The sequence below is a fragment of the Oncorhynchus clarkii genome, chromosome 1 (assembly GCF_045791955.1).
Source record: "Oncorhynchus clarkii lewisi isolate Uvic-CL-2024 chromosome 1, UVic_Ocla_1.0, whole genome shotgun sequence".
NCBI classification, from domain to species: Eukaryota; Metazoa; Chordata; class Actinopteri; order Salmoniformes; family Salmonidae; genus Oncorhynchus; species Oncorhynchus clarkii.
In genome coordinates, this window is record NC_092147.1 from 23,967,809 (window position 1) to 23,987,259 (window position 19,451).

The window sequence follows — 19,451 nt, forward strand, 5'->3', positions numbered from 1 at the left end:
GGCCTCTCTCATCTTTTTAAGTGGGAGAACTTGCACAATTGGTGGCTGACTAAATACTTTTTTGCCCCACTGTATGTTCTGGGCTAGGTATGCTTTCGCCAAAAAGCATTTTATAAATATGACACTGTGGATGGTTTAACAATAAGTTAATCTTTAAACCCACGAAAAATATGTTTTGTTTTCTAAATTTTTATAATGAGCATTTCTGTAATTGAATTTGGCACTCTGCAACCTCACTGGATGTTGGCCAGATGGGACGCTAGTATCCAACGTACCCTAGAGAGGTTAAGAAGGAAAGAAATTCCACAAATTAACAAGCCACACCTGTTTATTGAAATGCATTCCAGGTGACTACCCAATGAAACTGGTTGAGAGAATGCCAAGCGTGTGCAAAGCTGTCATCAAGGAAAAGAGTGACTACTTTGAAGAATCTCAAATGTAAAATATATTTAGATTTGTTTAACTTTTTTTTGGTTACTACATGATTCCATATGTGTTATGTCATAGTTTTGATGTCTTCACTATTATTCTACAATGTAGAAAATAGTAAAAATAAAGAAAATCCCTTTAATGAGTAGGTGTGTCCAAACATTTGACGAGTTCTGTATATCTTACCCCCAGAATGAAAGAGTACATCACTTCCAGCAGATCTCCTTGCTGAGCGTGGCGTTGATCGTGCACTGCTTCTCGTGGGGTGCGCCTGATGTTCCGCAGGTCAAGCCTCTTGTCTAAAACATGGGGAAAAGGGGACATGAAGTCAGAATTTTGATGCAGCTACAAATTCAATGTTTTACACAATATTGTTTCGTATTTGATGAGTTATTGACCTATCTGTCCACAGGCTCGATGTGCTGTAGTCTCCACACCTGGACGCTCATGCTCGGATCACCCTGGCACAGGATCTGGCCTTTTTCCTCCAAACATAATTACATGTTTTTAATTTATCCAGGTAAGTTGACTGAGAACACATTCTCATTTACAGCAACGACCTGGGGAATAGTTACAGGGGATGAATGAGCCAATTGTAAACTGGGGATTATTAGGTGACCGTGATGTTTTTAACCCCTTTTTCTCCCCAATTTCATGTTATCCAATTGTTTTTAGTAGCTACTATCTTGTCTCATCGCTACAACTCCTGTACGGGCTCGGGAGAGACGAAGGTTGAAAGTCATGCGTCCTCCGTTACATTACCCAACCAAGCTGCACTGCTTCTTAACACAGAGCCATCCAACCTGGAAGCCAGCCGCACCATGCACCTGGCAACCTTGGTTGGCGTGCACTGCGCCCGGCCCGCCACAGGAGTCGCTGGTGCACTATGAAACAAGGATATCCCTACCGGTCAAGCCCTCCCTAACCCGGACGACGCTAGGCCAATTGTGCGTCGCTCCACAGACCTCCCGGTCGGGCCGGTTACAACAGAGCCTGGGCGCAAACCCAGGGTCTCTGGTGGCACAGCAGTACAGCGCCCTTAACCACTACGCCACCCGGGAGGCCCTGTGATGTTTTTTTGAGGGCCAGATTTTGAGGGCCAGGACACCAGGGTTAACACCCCTACTCTTACAATAAATGCCATGGGACCTTTAATGATCTCAGAGAGTCAGGACACCCATTTAACGTTCCATCTGAAAGACAGCACCCTACACAGGGCAGTGTCCTCAATCACAGCCCTGGGGTATTGGGATATTTTTTAGACCAGAGGAAAGAGTGCCTCCTACTGGCCCTCCAACACCACTTCCATCAGCATCTGATCTCCCATCCAGGGACTGACCAGAACCAACCCTGCTTAGCTTCTGAAGCAAGCCAGCAGTGGTATGCAGGGTGGTATGCTGCTGGCTCAATAATGATGGTCATTATGGCCAAACAGTTCTATTTTTGTTTCATCGGATCAGAGGACATTTCTCCAAAAAGTCTGATCTTTGTCCCCATGTGCAGTTGCAAACCATAGTCTGGCTTTTTTATGGCTGTTTTGGAGCAGTGGCTTCTTCCTTGCTGAGCGGCCTTTCAGGTTATGTCAATATAGGACTTGTTCTACTGTGGATATAGATACGTTTGTACCTGTTTCCTCCAGCATCTTCACAAGGTCCTTTGCTGTTGTTCTGGGATTGATTTGCACTTTTCGCACCAAAGTACATTCATCTCTAGGAGACAGAACGCATCTCCTTCCTGAGCAGAATCATGGCTGCGTGGTCCCATGGTGTTTATACCTGTGTACTATTGTTTGTACAGATGAATGTGGTACCTTCAGGCGTTTGGACATTTTGGAAAACCAGACTTGTGGAGGTCTACAATTTTTTTTCTGAGGTTTTGGCTGATTTATTTGGATTTTCCCATGATGTCAAGCAAATTTTGAAGGTAGGCCTTGAAATTGACATCCACAGGTACACCTTCAATTGACTCAAATTATGTCAATTAGCCTATCAGAAGCTTCTAAAGCCATGACATCATTTTCTGGAATTTTCCAAGCTGTTTAAAGGCACAGTCAAACTTAGTGTATGTAAACTTCTGACCCACTGGAATTGTGATACAGTGAATTATAAGTGAAATAATATATCTATAAGCAATTGTTGGAAAAATTACTTGTGTCATGCACAAAGTAGATGTCCTAACCGACTTGCCAAAACTATAGTTTGTTAACAAGAAATTTGTGGAGTGGTTGAAAAACAAGTTTTAATGACTCCAACCTAAGTGTATGTAAACTTCAGACTTCAACTGTATGTCTGCCCTCCACAAAACCAGACTGGGTATCATCAATAATTTGGTTAATACCTTTTTTATTTTTTTCTGCAAAGATGGATGCAAGTAGCTTTTCATCATTGTTCATTAATGTCATTCGTCTCCGATTTTCTAACATCATAGGATTTTTGTTTGGTTTGGGGATTACAGAACTGAGGCCTTTTGTCATAGAAACAAGCAGGAACCATAAATCAATTGCCTCCTTAAAGACATTACATCTAAATTCAACATTATCCTCATGAAAATATCTATAGAATTCCCTAATAAGGCCATCATTCACTGGAGATTATTTTTTTAATTTCATTAATTGAAACAAATGAATCACAAGACTTACAGTATTGAAGTCTTCTTTTTCTATGAATTTTGCATAGTATTTGAGTCATGAAAAGCAGACATCAAATCAAATCAAATTGTATTTGTCACATGCGCCGAATACAACAGGTGTTACATGGAAATGCTTACTTACAAGTCCTTAACCAACAATTCAGTTTATGAAAAATACCTACAAAAATAAGAAATAAAAGTTACAAATAATTAAAGAGCAGCAGTAAAATAACAATAGCGAGGCTATATATGGTACAGAGTCAATGTACGGGGGCACCGGTTAGTCGAGGTAATATATACATGTGGGACAGGCATCACTAGTAGGACAGGCATTACTGGTGTAAAGATTACCATAGATTTCTGAAACATATTTAGAAATATCTTTGAGGTTTTCGTTTTCTTTGCAATCTATATTAAGCTTATTAGTAGAAGAAAGATTTTGATTTTTTTTCTCTAAATTGTGAAAATGTTGACATTTTTTACCTTCCTCCAACCATCTCCTTTTTGATCATACAAATGTCCTTTTGCTCTCTCTTTGTACATTCAGACCCTTTCTTTATTCAAAAGGTCCTCCATAGAGATTAGAGAAAGTATTTATTGCCTCAATCTTTTAAGTTCAGCAATTTATTGACCTTTCTTCATGGCTGTTTGTCTTATTTCATACTGGATTAATTCCCAATAGTTCCCATAAGATTGACATTTCCTTGTATAATTTCTTTGGAATCCCATCTTAAATGATCATCTTCCAACAGCCTACTATTGAGTTTCCAAAAACTCTGATTCAGTTTATTAACTTCAGAGCCATTCATATTTACAGATACGAATATAACTTTATGATCAGTAAGAATTGATGATTAAATGGATAGCTTGCTTACAGTGTTATCTAATGAATTAGAAATAAACCAGAAATTAATTCATGACTGTCTGGACATGACCTTGTTACACAAGGTGAAGTCCTTTTTATTCGATATTTAGATCTCCAAATATCAAATAATCTAAGACCAAGACATAGATTATTAAACTCAGAATTAACCATGCTGGCTCCATTAGGAGGGGGATATCTGTCACATCACATTAGTCCCCAGAATTCAAATAAATCTCCACCTAAGATAATTTGCATAACTTGAAATACACCTTTAACTATTAATCTCTTCTTCAAATTCTTCAAATAATATCGTGTTGTTTTGTTTGTTTTTGTTGAATAGATATTCCCGAATAAAACATTTCACTGTTCAAATGAACGAATGTCCAGAGTGGTGAGTCTTACTAATGATGACCTTCCCTTCCCTCTTAAAACTGCTACACCTGCAGAGTGGTTGTTGCCATATGATAACCAGATATTGTTACCCCGTTGATTTTTCCAAAAAGCTAGATCAGAAGAACAAGCATGAGTCTCTTGTAGAGAGTATAAGTCTGCATTAATCCTTTTGCAAAACAGGAAAATAGCCTTACGCTTGAGTAAATTATGAATACCCCTGACATTAATTGAACAAAGAGATAAAGACACAAACTTCAACCAACAACCTTATGCTAATATAAGCTTTTCCTAAGGAAATGTTACTCAGAAGGATTCCCATTTTTAACCCAGTCTTTTTCATTCAAATGTTTGTGTAAACCCATTTCATGAAGCTCCCGACAAACAGTTATTGTGCTGACTTTGCTTCCAGAGGCAGTTTGGAACTCGGGAGTGAGTGTTGTAACTGAAGACAGATGATTTCTACTCGCTACGTGCTTCAGCACTTGATGGCCCCATTCTTGTGTGGCCTACCACTTTGCAGCTGAGACGTTGCTGCTCCTAGACTTTTCCACTTCACAATAACAGCACTTACAGTTGACCGGGGCAGCTCTAGCAGGGAAGAAATTTGACGAACTGACTTGTTTGAAAGGTGGCATCCTATGACGGTGCCATGTTGAAAGTCACTAAGCTCTTCAGTAATGCCATTCCATTGCCAGTGTTTGTCTATGGAGACGATTTTATGTGCTCGATTTTATACACCTGTCAGCAACAGGTGTGGCTGAAATAGCAAAATCCACTCATTTAAAGGGGTGTCCACATATGTTTCTATATATAGTGTAACTTAATTTAGTTACACAATGTATTTGTGACAAATCATTCACTAAACCATAAACCTCAACTAAGTCCTGGAATAAATCATGTGGAAATTGAGCAAGTTGAGGAGACTAAACTGCTTGGAGTAACCCTGGATTTTAAACGGTCATGGTCAAAACATGTTGATACAACAATAGCTAAGATGGGGAGAAGTCTGGCCATAATACAGAGCTGCTCTGCCATTTTAACAACACTATCAACAAGGCAGGTCCTACAGGCTCTAGTTTTATCACACCTGGACTACTGTTCAGTTGTGTGGTCAGGTGGCACAAAGAGAGACCTCGTAAAATAATTACAATTGGTTTAGAACAGGGCAGCACGGCTGGCTCTTAACTGTACACAGAGAGCTAACATTAATAATATGCATGTAAATCTCTCATGGCTCAAAGTGGAAGAGAGATTGACTTCATCACTACTTGTTTTTGTAAGAAGTGTTGACATGCTGAATGCACCAAGGTGTCTGTTTAAACTACTAGCACACAGCTCAGACACCCATGCATTCATTACCCACAAGACATGACACCAAAGGTCTCTTCACAATCCCCAAGTCAAGAACAGACTATGGGAGGTGCACAGTACTACATAGAGCCATGACTACATGGAACTATATTCTACATCAGGTAACTGATGCAAACAGTAGAATCAGATTTTTAAAAACAGCTAAAAATAGACCTTATAGAACAACAGGGATTGTGAAGAGACACACACAGGCACAGACACACGATAAGACACACACATACACATGGATGTGGTATTGTAAATATGTGATAGTGGAGTAGTGGCCTGAGGGAACAAACTAAATGTTTTGGGTAAAGTGTTATGAAATGTCATGTCATGAAATATTTGTAATTGTATATAACTGCTTTAATGTTGCAGGACCCCAGGAAGAGTAGCTGCTGCCTTGGCAGGGATCCTTAAGAAATACAAATACAGTCATTTTTTAGAAACTTGAGGATGATTTGGCCAAACACATTTAATTATATAACAAAAAAAGTGTAGATTGTAGCCACTTTATATCCCTTCCTAGTTTGTTTGTTTAAGCATGACCAATATCCACATAGGCCTACATAATTTTTGGACCAAATGTTTTGTGTCAGCACTTGGGGGGGGGGGGGGGGGGGGTCACCCCACATGTAATCAGTTACTCAACAGTAACTTTGTAAACCAATGTGTAATTTTGTAATTTGGGTGAACTATCCCTTTAAAATAAAAAAGGTTTAAGTTATTTTCCTTTTATACACTTTGTTTTTATTTCAAGTAACCCACAGCAACTCCCAGAAAGAACTCGGCCGTGTTTGCTTGTTCTCTCTGTGTGAGCAACTTTCAGCGTCAAGGGTGGACGTGATATTTCAAACATCAGATCAGTGCGTTTATGTATTGGGTGCCCGGAAATTTTTCCAAATAAACACAGCTTGATTCAACTTGGGTGGGCAGACTTATCAACAGACTAATTCTATAAACAAATGTGGGAATAACCAAGAACACCATTGGCTGGTAGGCCTACGCAGGGGACACGCCGGGAGAGAGCTGGGGCTTTCAGCAATGAAATTTTAATTAATGTGGGTGGGCTGAGAACACAACCAGTGTTTATGATAGACAATTTATTTTCCAATGAAAAGTCAACATAAAACATGTTAAACAATTATTTAACATTGTTTGACTCATGAGGCAGAGACACTGTGGGATCCCATCATTCCAAGAGCAGTTCTCCCCACGAGCTGAAGTTCCTTGGGAAGCAGATAGCGCTCCAGCATCATGAGCCTTTACCACAGCCGAGTGCTTGGAGTGCCACCCTCGGCGCTCAATTTCCCCAATTCGTCCCTGATTTACTTGTATGGAGGCGACGGCGGTACCATTCTTCCCGCTTTGGGCTTCCTCCCAACTCGGCAGGAATCTCTGCAAAAACCTCCGTACAGCTACATTGCACTTATCGCTATGGCCATCAAGAGCGCACCAGACAAGCGCGCAACGCTGAGCGGCATTTACCAGTTCATAATGGACGGCTTCCCCTATTACCATGACAACAAGCAGGGCTGGCAGAACTCAATACGCCACAACCTCTCTCTAAACGACTGTTTCATCAAGGTACCGAGAGAAAAGGGCCGTACCGGGAAAGGCAGCTACTGGACTTTGGACACCAAATGTCTAGACATGTTCGAGAACGGGAACTATAGACGGAGGAAGAGAAAACTAAAGGGCCAAGAGACTGCAGAGTACAAAACTACTTACAAGAGGAAAAGAGGTCCAGTCTCCACGAACCCGTCAGGACAGGATAGGAGGCCCATTCATAACGTTCCAGCTGATGCTCACCCGAGGATGGGTAGGCCTATGTCAGCTGGAGATTGGGCTCAACATAGACATTTTGAGCAACGTAGTTCAGATTTAAAACATGTTCTTGGTGAGTTCAACAATGTTGGGATGCAGCAAAGTGGGTCTGTCCATGGCCAAAAATGTAATGTGCAGAATCAAATCCAAACTGAATCCATGCAGGACATGTATGGCACACAATCAACTGACGCGCTACACGGTCCAAGGTGCATACCCGTTCAGGAGCACAGGGTCTGTTTGGACACAGCGCATCTGTCAGGAGCGTCTTCCCTCCATGCGAGTGAAGCAGACAACAGTAGACTAGCCTTTGATGGGAGGGAGAATGGGCCTCCTATCCTGTCCGGTTGCACGGAGAACTTGAACTCATCTATGCTGTGTAGAACAATGGAAATTATACCCACTGTCCCTAGCAGAGCAACGGACAAATCCAAAGGTTTTAGCATAGACAGTATCCTATCAAAAAAGGGAAACCAAATGCACAAAAGCAGCGTTGGTGTAACAACAGAGGCAGGCCTGTACCCCCAAAGTCACCAATTTAAGCTGATGGGATTCCCGCTTTGCCGTTACTTATCGCTCACGTGCCCTGAGAAAGTTCTACATTTTAAATAGGCAGAGTGATATTCTAAAAAAAAATAGGGAATATCTGAATAATAATATAATGGGAACATCTAAAAAATAAACAATATATATTGCAAGATATTACACGCGAGTGTCACCATTTTGATACAGTGGGGAGAATAAAAACTGTGATTAAAAAATGATTGCGATTATTGTTATTATAGGCTAACTTCTCTTCCGATGTGCAGCTGCGTCATAAAATACCATTGCAGTTCCTCTTTCAGTTGATTTATCGTCATGAGAGAACAGTTAATAAACGCTCAAGAGTGTACGGATGTTGTTTTAGTAAATGTAAATGTTTAGGAAAACTATGGTTTATATGTAGGAGCTCTGAGCTTGTCATCTGAGTGCCTGCCATTTGACTGTTGTGTGTGTTATATTCTGTGCTGCTTCTCAGATGTTGAATTTAGATGTTAAAGTGGAAATAGTTTTTTAGAAGGTAGCTGAAAAAAACTTCTGTAAAATGTTATTTTTTTCCCCATCTTGAATGTAAAATAAAAGTGTAATAAACAAAAAAAAATACATTGCAAGTCAGTTTGCTTTTATTCCATGAAAATAGACATAAGTAAATTAAAAGAAAGGACAGTACAAAGTAACACATTCAATCTTAGCCTATTAAACTTAAAGATCATTACAGTCATGTACTCTATTATAAACTGGGTGGTTCGAGCCCTGAATGCTGATTTGCTGAAAGCCATGGTATATCAGACCATATACCACAGGTCAGGTATGACAAAACATGTATTTTTACTACTCTAATCACCTTGGAAACTAGTTTATAGTAGCAATAAGACGCCTCAGGGCACCTGTATCCAGGCACTCCGTGTTGTGTTGTGCATAAGAACAGCTTTTAGCAGTGTTATATTGGCCATATACCACACCCCCTCGGGCCTTGTTGCTTAAATATAGTCCTGCAGCTGGTTTTCAATGTTCTTCCTCAAACAGATTTACACCTTGGAATAATAAACCAAAATTCTGAAGGGAAAAGTTAAACATTTTTAATAACCCTGCACTGCATACTACACCAGGATTAGAGCTATGGGCACTAGTAAACATTCATTTGTTTATCAGTTAAACAAATTCCTCATTGCAAAAAGTGCTGTTAACACAAATACTGAATCAATCAGAGCATTGCCATCTGTTTCCTTGAGGCCACATGTGATTTACAGTGAATGAAAGTTGTTATGGTATTGAACTGTAAAGTTTCATACTGTATAAATAAGCAGTGGGTTTGTAGGGGTTTCTATGACACCTGCATGAAATCAGAGCATTATTGACAACATAATCATGAAATATATGACAAAAAAAACTCAGACTTCTAAATATAGCTTACATTTATATTCCTCTGAAACCTTCACTGTAGACTTTGAAAGAGCAAATCAGGAATGCCTGTAGAAATAAATAAACTTCCCAACATTTGAGGAGAGGAACTCACAATCACAAGAATTTCCTGTGTATAGGATTACTTTGGTCAGATGTGTAAATAAAACCTCATGCTGAAAACCTCAGAGGAGAAAAATAGTTTGCATTCCCTAGCCTGCTCAGCTCAATTGGTCATCAGCCCATTTAGGCTTCAGCTCTATGGACAAATTCTGTAGGACCTTCTGTAAGACACCGTGGCTCTGCTAAACTGACGATCATCAACAAACAATAACTAAGCATCTGAAACAACATAATATTTGAAAGAATTTCTTTGATTAAATGTGCTGCACACAAAATTGATCATTTTCCTGAATTTTATGCATTTGATTAAAATATGGCAATCTTCCTTCTCAATATTATTCTAATTTAAATATGTTGATGAAGTAAATGATTGAAAACCAATTTCAGTTCACATCTAAACACAATTCTACTGGTCTGCGATACCGCTCTCTAACATAATGACTTCTAAGCCTTATGATCAGCATATATTACAAATCATTTCTAGTCTCTCTAGAGCAAACTCCTCAACCAACAATTGTAACGTTGGTTAATTTTAGAGAGTGGTGATCTTGAGACAAACATAACAAGATGGCTGAATGTTCTAGTGCCACCCACTGGCTCAACTGTTCAACACTCTGGTCTCTATTTCTAAGGCACACAAATGCATGATCTGTTGACCCTTCTAAGTGTTTGATTTAAAACATGATCCACATTTAGGCTCCAGCACTAATATGTAGTCCTCTCATTCTTATCTATTTTCATGGGAAACAAATCTGAAAGCTCTCTGCGTCAATAACTTTTCTCTTCAATGAGATGAATGCTGTGTTCCCGGTGTGATATTTCCGATCTACTCTACTACCAACTAGACCAATTGCAATAGTGCACAATGTCAGACTGAAACACCAATGACTGTCAATTTCTTTCTCAAGACCCAAACTGTAGGTAATCAGGTTAGCTCACTGAATCGTGTGGATTCAGTAACCCCTAAAATCAACTGTTGGCTACTCTGTTTCCTCTAACCAATTGCCAGACCACCTACGAGGAAGAGACTCCATGACATCATTCCGTGGGACAAGGCCGCAGTAGTCAAATGGAGGGCTGTCAGGGAAGATATATGGGTGGATGAAAGGATTTTTATTGGTGAATGGTGGGGTAATGAGGCATATATCGTAATGTAGGTTTAAGGGTGTGGTTCCCACTCATAGCTCTATGAATCGAAGTTGAATCTCCTCACCATAACTCGTTTGAGATTGAGTTGACAAGGCTTGATGAATCAGCGTGGGTTCAAATAAACAGTGAGAGAAATATAGCTTGTATAGGAAAGTGTCATCACTTTCATGAACAATCATATCACAATTTAAAACCGCTAGGTTCAAAAGGGTTTTAATCTACATGTTTATTATATTTGTTCACTCTCTACATATACCAACTACACTTGTCCAAATACATACTCAGCACAAGGGTATGGGCGGCCGTGATGAAGATTGATGGTCTCGCTGCAAGGAGCATTAGCTGCTAATCAAGTTGTTTCCTGGCACACAATTGTATATGTCATTATCTGCCTCAGATATCCACAAGGCCTATGCATGCTGCTGACCATGTAGACACAAATGCACGTATTCTGACATGCAAACACTGAGCATGGATTAGACACACATTCACTTCACTTCGTAATCCCTACGGATGCGTATCAAAGTAGTGTCGTGGAGTTATACGATTGATCAATTACTGTATGTAGTACAATAGAGAAATCATGCACAAAGTAGCCTACACAATGGCAAAGCATGTGAAATATAATCATATGCACGCCGCACACATAGCCTAGTTTCAGCGGAATATCATCTGCAGGCAGCAAAGTCTACAGCGCTCAACTGATTTTGACATGGAGCAGATCACAGAAGAAGGACATCGGTAGCCGGTAGGGTAGGAAAGACGTTTCAACTTATGATATCTACCAGTAAATGCTAACTAAGGCAACAATGAGTGTGCAAACCAGGTATTGAAAAAGTTCAAGTCCGAAGGGTTAGCAGGCTATTTGTGATGCACAATTGTCATCATGCACTGTTTACATCAGGTGCAAGACATGGATGGGCCTGGGTGGACAGAGGCCCACCAACTAGGGAACCAAGCCCTGACAGGCCCACCCAATGACCTTGATGTGATTTAAGTATTGTTGTGGATTTAGACCGTCAATTTTTGTGTTTTTTCTATTTAAAAAAAGTGTGATTTTGAGAGTGAAAATCTGATTAATCCATAGGAAACATTTCCTTCATTATGCAGGCCATTTGGGAACTTTTGGGCAACATTTGAGTATACACACTTCTCCAGGCACCACTACACCACTGCATAGGGACGATGGAAATATAGCAGTCACATACAGCATGATGTTAAAAACGTCTTAAGGCTAGGCGTCCCGCTAGCGGGACACCGGTAGACAAAATCTGGTGAAATTGGAGGGCGCGCAATTAAAATAAATAATCGTCATGTTAAACATACAAGTATCTTATATCGTTTAAAAGCTTAAATCCTTGTTAATCTAACTGCATTGTCCGATTTACAATAGGCTTTACAGCGAAAGCATACCATCCAATTGTTTGAGGACGACACTCCACAACATATTTTTCAAACCAGCACAGGCTTCATAAAATCACAAATAGCGATTAAATAAATCTCTTACTTTTGAAAATCTTCCTCTGTTTGCAATCCCAAGGGTCCCAGCTACAACATGAATGGTCGTTTTGTTGTCCTTCTTTATATCCCAAAAGGTCTGTTTAGTTGGCGCCAGCGATTTCAGTAATTCACTCGTTCAACGTGCAGACAAAGGAGTCCAAAAAGCTACCGCTAAACTTTGTTCAAACAAGTCAAACTACGTTTCTATTTAATTTTCTATATAATATTTCATATGGAAAGAAGACTGTTCAATAGAAAAGTAAAATTAGTAAGCGCGCGTCCTCTTCGAGGCGTGCCGACAGACTGATGTCGTACCGGGACTCTTTGTACAAAAACGTAACATTCTTGATAGGTTTTGAAGAAACAAGCCTGAAACAATGAACAAAGACTGTTGACATCTAGTGGAAGCCATAGGAATTGCAATCTGGGAGCTGGAATTACATAGAACCCATAGCTTTCCATTCTAAGAGTCTGGGAGCTCCAAAAAAATAATTTCTGGTTGGTTTTTCTTTGGATTTTCACCTGCCATATCAATTGTGTTAAAGTCTCATACATAATTTTATATCCAATGCTACCAATTATATGCATATCCTGGCTTCTGGGCCTGAGTAACAGGCAGTTTACTCTGGGCATGTCAGTCAGGCGGAAATTCAGGAAAATAGAACCTAGCCCTAAGAAGTTTTTAAAGGATAAGCAGTCCATAAACTCAGACATAATTAGCCAGTAGGTCCCAATCATAAGAATACAAAAATACAACCATTAAGCATTTCCCAATCAAAATGTACAACTATTATTTCCAATGCTAAAAAACATTTCATGTTTAGCACCGAAAGTAACCGGTGACCTAAAGTTTAAACAGGAACTGACAGCATTTTAACTACTTTGCAGATATGAAACAAACATCCAATCATAATATCAGTCAAAATGATTCAATTCCCAGTTCATGCTACAAAACCAGTTTTATATGAGGTTATAAAAATAGATTATATTTGAGCAGTGGCGGTTCTAGCTTGGCTCCCTGGGCGAACCCCCCCCCCCCAACAAAAGCACCATTCTGCACTAACTCTTTTTTATACAGACATTTGGAACACCACAAATAAATAATCTTAACATTTAAAACTATATAAATATAAAAACATATTTAAAAAACAAGCCTTGTAAATATTTTTTTTTAAAGTAACAAAGACAAATAGAAACAAATTTGTGTTGACTTGGCATTTGAGCATCAATACATTACCCATCCCCCAACACTGTCAACCAAGAGTCAAGACTAAACCAATTCACCTTTGTGGTGTGCAGACTGGTTTTATAATGTTCTTAACGATTTCGCACAACCCAGAAAAAAATGCAACAACATATCTGTGAAACTATATATTCACAGTATTATGAATGAATTGTGGTGTATTTGGTAGCATTTCGTAGTGTGACTGATTTGACTAATTGCATTAATACTGTACAAAGTTAGAGGTGCGCTATTTGATAGATTCCCCCGCTCCCCTACCTCAGGCTTCCAGTGGGGAGACCTGAGGTCAACCTACCCCCGCCCCAACTCATACTTCTGAGTGGGAGACCTTCCCAGGCAGTAGCCTGCCTAGCTCACAAACTAGAATCAGGGCGCCCAGTCCGACAAGGTTACCTGACCCACAGTCCCACACGGTGACATGATATCATTGACGTGACGTGCAAATGAGCGATAGAAAACCGATCACGCAAATGTCAACATTAAGATTTTTTTGTGCAGGCCCCCATGCCGCCCCCAACAAGATGCCGCCTGTACCTAAATCCGCCAATGTATTTGAGTCAACTTTCCATGCAGTACACTGAGGCTTTGTTGGCAGAATAGATGGATGCAGTTCAATGCATGATTAATATAATTCGCCAATACATTTCTTTGTAGTGTAAAAAATATTGCTATCAGGTTGTAAATCACAGCGGGTCTGGTACATTGTTTGCTGCCTCCATTCAGGATGCACTGACAAGGTCAGTTTTTTTTACTGTTTCGGTTTAAATTACTCAATATTCTAGACAAAACAGACAAACGTAACTAAGGCTGGGAATGTCAATACACTCAAACTAGCAAGGGCAATGATCACCTGTCATAAATAACATGGCTAATAGGCTAGCTTATCTATTTATGTAGCAAACTAAAAACACAGAGCCTAACATTAGCTGGGTAGATAGCTAGACATCTATCCAGCTAAGATTTCTGTACACCAGCAGAACCCATCCAACTTGAAGGATCTGGAGCAGTTTTGTCTTGAAGAATGGTCATAAATCCCAGTGGCTAGATATGTCTCTAAAAGCTTGGCACACCCCAAGAGACTTGCAGCTGTAATTATTGTATTGACTTTTGGGGGGGGGGGGTGAATAGTTATGCAGTTTTCTTTTTTTTTTGGTCTTATTTTCTTGTTTGTTTCACAAAAATATTTAGCATCTTCAAAGTGGTAGGCATGTTGTGTAAATCAAATGATACAATCTCCTCCAAAATCCATTTTAATTCCAGGTTGTAAGGCAACAAAATAGGAAAACTGCCAAGGGGGTGAATACTTTCGCAAGCCACTATATTGCCATCGTATTTTCGCAAATGCCTTACTATATATAAGTAATTTCCAAACATTCTAAGAATGTATGAAAATGTGAAAATGACCATATGTAAGTGTATGATTTTAAAAGTGTAATATTCTTCCTGGGGGTGTGTATGGACAGATTGTAATAAGATATCATATTGTTAGTTTTGATAGTGTTCCTGTGTAGAAGATTCAGGAAGAATTCTGTGCATTTTTCTCCATATTCCATTCAGTTTGCTTTATTGTTGTAACAGATTACATAAAATCGTTCTTGAATAAGTTCCTCCAGTTTTTTTCTTCCTATAACTTGTTTTGTATCTTTGTAGTACCGTTTTTATGCTACCCACCCTTGTTCGTCTCCTTAGAAACTGTTTTTTCTTTACTGAAGAATATTGAATTACCTCTGAAGGTATATTTAAAGGAATCCCACACAATACAGGGATTTGCTGAACCTATATTGTACTGGGAAAATTCTGTAATTAATTATTTTGTCTTAGTTAAATTGTCTTCCAGTAGACTTTGATTACATTTCCAACATCTCCTTCCAAGTAGAAATTCAGCAGGAGTTATGTGAAGGCTAATTAGATGATGGTCCGATCTCATTCTCTCCTATCAATACTTAATGCAAGAGAGAAAGAGACAAGAAAGTACTCAAGACAACTAGCTTGATTAAGTCTCCTCTATGTATATCTAACAAGGTCAGGGTTTCTTAGTCTCCAAATATCCACTATTTCTAATGTGTCCATAATATTTGTGATCTCCTTAAGGGCACGATTATAGTTTGTAGAGTGATTTCCTTTGCGGTCTATTGAGGTACTTAACACTGTGTAATAATCTTCCACCATAATGATTTGATCGTTTGTTGCCTGTAAACTCAATAGATTATACATATTTTAGAAGAAGAAGAGTGGATCATCCTGATTTCAACCATATACAGTGGGGCAAAAAAGTATTTAGTCAGCCACCAATTATGCAAGTTCTCCCACTTAAAAAGATGAGAGAGGCCTGTAATTTTCAGCATAGGTACACTTCAACTATGACAGACAAAATGAGAGAGAAAAAAAATCCAGAAAATCACATTGTAGGATTTTTAATGAATTTATTTGCAAATGATGGTGGAAAATAAGTATTTGGTCACATACAAACAAGCAAGATTTCTGGCTCTCACAGACCTGTTACATCTTCTTAAAGGCTCCTCTGTCCTCCACTCGTTACCTGTATTAATGGCACCTGTTTGAACTTGTTATCAGTATAAAAGACACCTGTCCACAACCTCAAACAGTCACACTCCAAACTCTACTATGGCCAAGACCAAAGAGCTGTCAAAGGACACCAGAAACAAAATTGTAGACCTGCACCAGGCTGGGAAGACTGCATCTGCAATAGGTAAGCAGCTTGGTTTGAAGAAATCAACTGTGGGAGCAATTATTAGGAAATGGAAGACATACAAGACCACTGATAATCTCCCTCGATCTGGGGCTCCACACAAGATCTCACACCGTGGGGTCAAAATGATCACAAGAACGGTGAGCAAAAATCCCAGAACCACACTGGGGGACCTAGTGAATGACCTGCAGAGAGCTGGGACCAAAGTAACAAAGCCTACGATCAGCAACACACTACGCCGCCAGGGACTCAAATCCTGCAGTGCCAGACGTGTCCCCCTGCTTAAGCCAGTACATGTCCAGGCCGGTCTGAAATTTGCTAGAGAGCATTTGGATGATCCAGAAGAAGATTGGGAGAATGTCATATGGTCAGATGAAACCAAAATATAACTTTTTGGTAAAAATTCAACTCGTCGTGTTTGGAGGACAAAGAATGCTGAGTTGCATCCAAAGAACACCATACCGACTGTGAAGCATGGGGGTGTAAACATCATGCTTTGGGGCTGTTTTTCTGCAAAGGGACCAGGACGACTGATCCGTGTAAAGGAAAGAATGAATGGGGCCATGTATCGTGAGATTTTGAGTGAAAACCTCCTTCCATCAGCAAGGGCATAAAAAATCCTACAATGTGATTGTCTGGATTTTTTTCTGTCTCATTTTGTCTGTCATAGTTGAAGTGTACCTATGATGAAAATTACAGGCCTCTCTCATCTTTTTAAGTGGGAGAACTTGCACAATTGGTGGCTGACTAAATACTTTTTTGCCCCACTGTATATTAATGACATAAATCTGATTTTCATCCACTTTCATATTAAAGAGTCCACCTTCCTTGCAGATCATTCCTGACTGTTCTCACATTCGGATCAACATTATTGTTAATTAGTATCATCACACCCTTTGAGTTCCTTTGTCTACGCACTTCATCTCATGTAGACTAAATTTCCTGTAAACAGTATATTTAATATTCCTTTTCTTTTAGCCACGTAAAGTCGGATTGTCTTTCCTTATTATCTGCTAAACCGTTACAATTACAAATAGCTATACCTATTTCATCCCTTACCATAATTAGATACTATTCTCAGTCTAAATTGACCATAATCAGTGGCTGTAAAATTACTGCCAAAAGGGGTATCATGATAGCCAAAAACAGATTTTAAATGTCTGATGTTTAGATTTCAAGAAACAGGTTCTAGCAAATTTCATGGCTGAGTGTCTATGTGTTTAACATGATATGAGTGCAGCCTTAATATTCAGGATGATAAAAGTAATCCATATAGTATCAACATCATTATTACATTAAAGATCATATTCATTGAACACATCCCAGCATTTCCATAGCAATTGATGTTTCACATGATTTTGAAAGAGACCTTGGATTACTATGTTCCTGTTCTATCTTCCCATTGCTTGTTGTAAACATAGATACACATGTAGAATAAGACAGACAGACAAACAAGAAACATATTGAATTATAGAAAGCTAGACAATAGAGAGGGAGAGAAGACAGAGATCAAGTGCGTATGTATCTGTGAGTGTAAACGAGCATGTAATTGAGTGTGTGTGTGCACGTATCACCTTCATAGTGTTCAGATATTTTACAGTCCCCAGAGCCATTAAATTCTACAGCCCCCTAACAAAGCCATCACCTACAGAGAAATGAACCTGGAGAAGAGCCCCCTAAGCAAGCTGGTCCTGGGGCTCTGTGGTGTCTGTTTGTGTTTGTGAACAGAGCCCCAGGACCAGCTTGCTCAGGGGGGCTCTTCTCCAGGTTCATTTCTCTGTAGAGCAACACAATTAGACACAACCAAATCATGAGAAAACAAAAAGATAATTACTTGACACATTGGAAAGAATTTACAAAAAAAAAAAGAGCACTAGAATGCTATTTGTCCCTAAACAGAGAGTACACAGTGGCAGAATACCTGACCACTGTGACTGACCCAAAATTAAGGAAATCTTTGACTTTTTACAGACTCAGTGAGCATAGCTTTGCTATTGGGAGGGCATACACTGCCCACAAAATTAGGTGGAAACTGAGCTGCACTTCCTAACCTCCTGCCAAATGTATGGCCATAGAGACACAAATTTTCCTCAGATTACACAGAACCACAATGAATTCAAAAGCAAATCAAATTTTGATAAACACCCATATATATATATATATATTGGGTGAAATACCACAGTGTGCCATCACAGCAGCAAGATTTGTAACCCATTGCCAAAAAAAGGGCAACCAGTGAAGAACAAACACCATTGTAAATACCATTTATATTTATTTTCCCTTTTGTATTTTAACTATTTGCGCATATGACATTTGAAATGTCTTTATTCTTTTGGAACTTTTGTGAGTAATGTTTACTGTTATTTTTTTATTTCACTTTTATCTATTTCACTTGCTTTGGCAATGTAAACATATGTATCCCATGCCAATAAAGCACTTAAATTGAGAGACCCTCATTGTGTGACACCACTGACTGAGCTTTCACTGCTCATCATATTGTGTCCAATCATTGAGCAGCCATTTGGCAGTTTGGGCCAGGGTCTAAAACCCTCCCACATTGTGCTACATGTTCCCACTCTATAGCCTGCTCACATTGACTCAGTCTCACACACTGGAGTCCACAGAGACTTCTCTATCTAATCTACACATTCACATGGAGCTCTCCTTCCCAAACACCTCTAATTCAAACATCTTATACCCTCTCTCGCATGCACTCACAGACACGACTCCAAAAGCATCCACATTCAAAAATATATTTATTACAGCATCAGCTACTTGTTCTATCATAATTACACATCCATGCAAACTCAGCCACCATTGCACAACAGAAGTGGGAGGACATTACAGCTACCTGTAAGAGACTCTTTCCCCCGCTCATTAAAAAGAAGGGTTGGCTATATTCTCCTATGCCAAAGTTTGTTTCACCTCCAAAGACACAAGGCTTGTCCATGTCTAGGTATCAGGTGCCAGTTACAACTGGTCAAATCAGACCACCACTGCCCAGACAAACAATGTACAACACTTTTCATGAGAGATGTCTTAAAGACCAGTGATGGACCATCCGTGCATTTGACATGCAACATGAAAAGCAGGCGAAGCATTCCAAGTATTAAGAGGGCTGGTCTGCATTTCAACAATACTGAAAGGCCAGAGTGCACACAGCAATACAAACACCCAGGAGGGCTTGGTGCTAAACTAAAACTGCACACAGCAATACAAACACCCAGGAGGGCTTGGTGCTAAACTAAAACTGCACACAGCAATACAAACACCCAGGAGGGCTTGGTGCTAAA

At 39.5% G+C, this 19,451-nt stretch overlaps 2 protein-coding genes across 2 annotated transcripts in view; one reads left to right on the top strand and one right to left on the bottom strand.

Annotated features, from left to right (window-relative positions):
• LOC139391593 (KIAA0513 ortholog) overlaps nucleotides 1–19,451 on the bottom strand; it is a 39,931-nt gene that overhangs the window by 3,052 nt on the left and 17,428 nt on the right. The window contains exon 13 of the mRNA XM_071139249.1: nucleotides 616–728. Coding sequence (XP_070995350.1) covers nucleotides 716–728 — 13 coding nt within the window. The 3' untranslated portion in view covers nucleotides 616–715. The remainder of the gene's footprint in view (nucleotides 1–615; nucleotides 729–19,451) is intronic.
• On the top strand, nucleotides 6,885–8,104 carry LOC139415818 (uncharacterized). The gene has a single exon (XM_071163937.1). The coding sequence runs from the start codon at nucleotides 6,923–6,925 to the stop codon at nucleotides 8,102–8,104; it is 1,182 nt and encodes a 393-aa protein (XP_071020038.1). The 5' UTR covers nucleotides 6,885–6,922.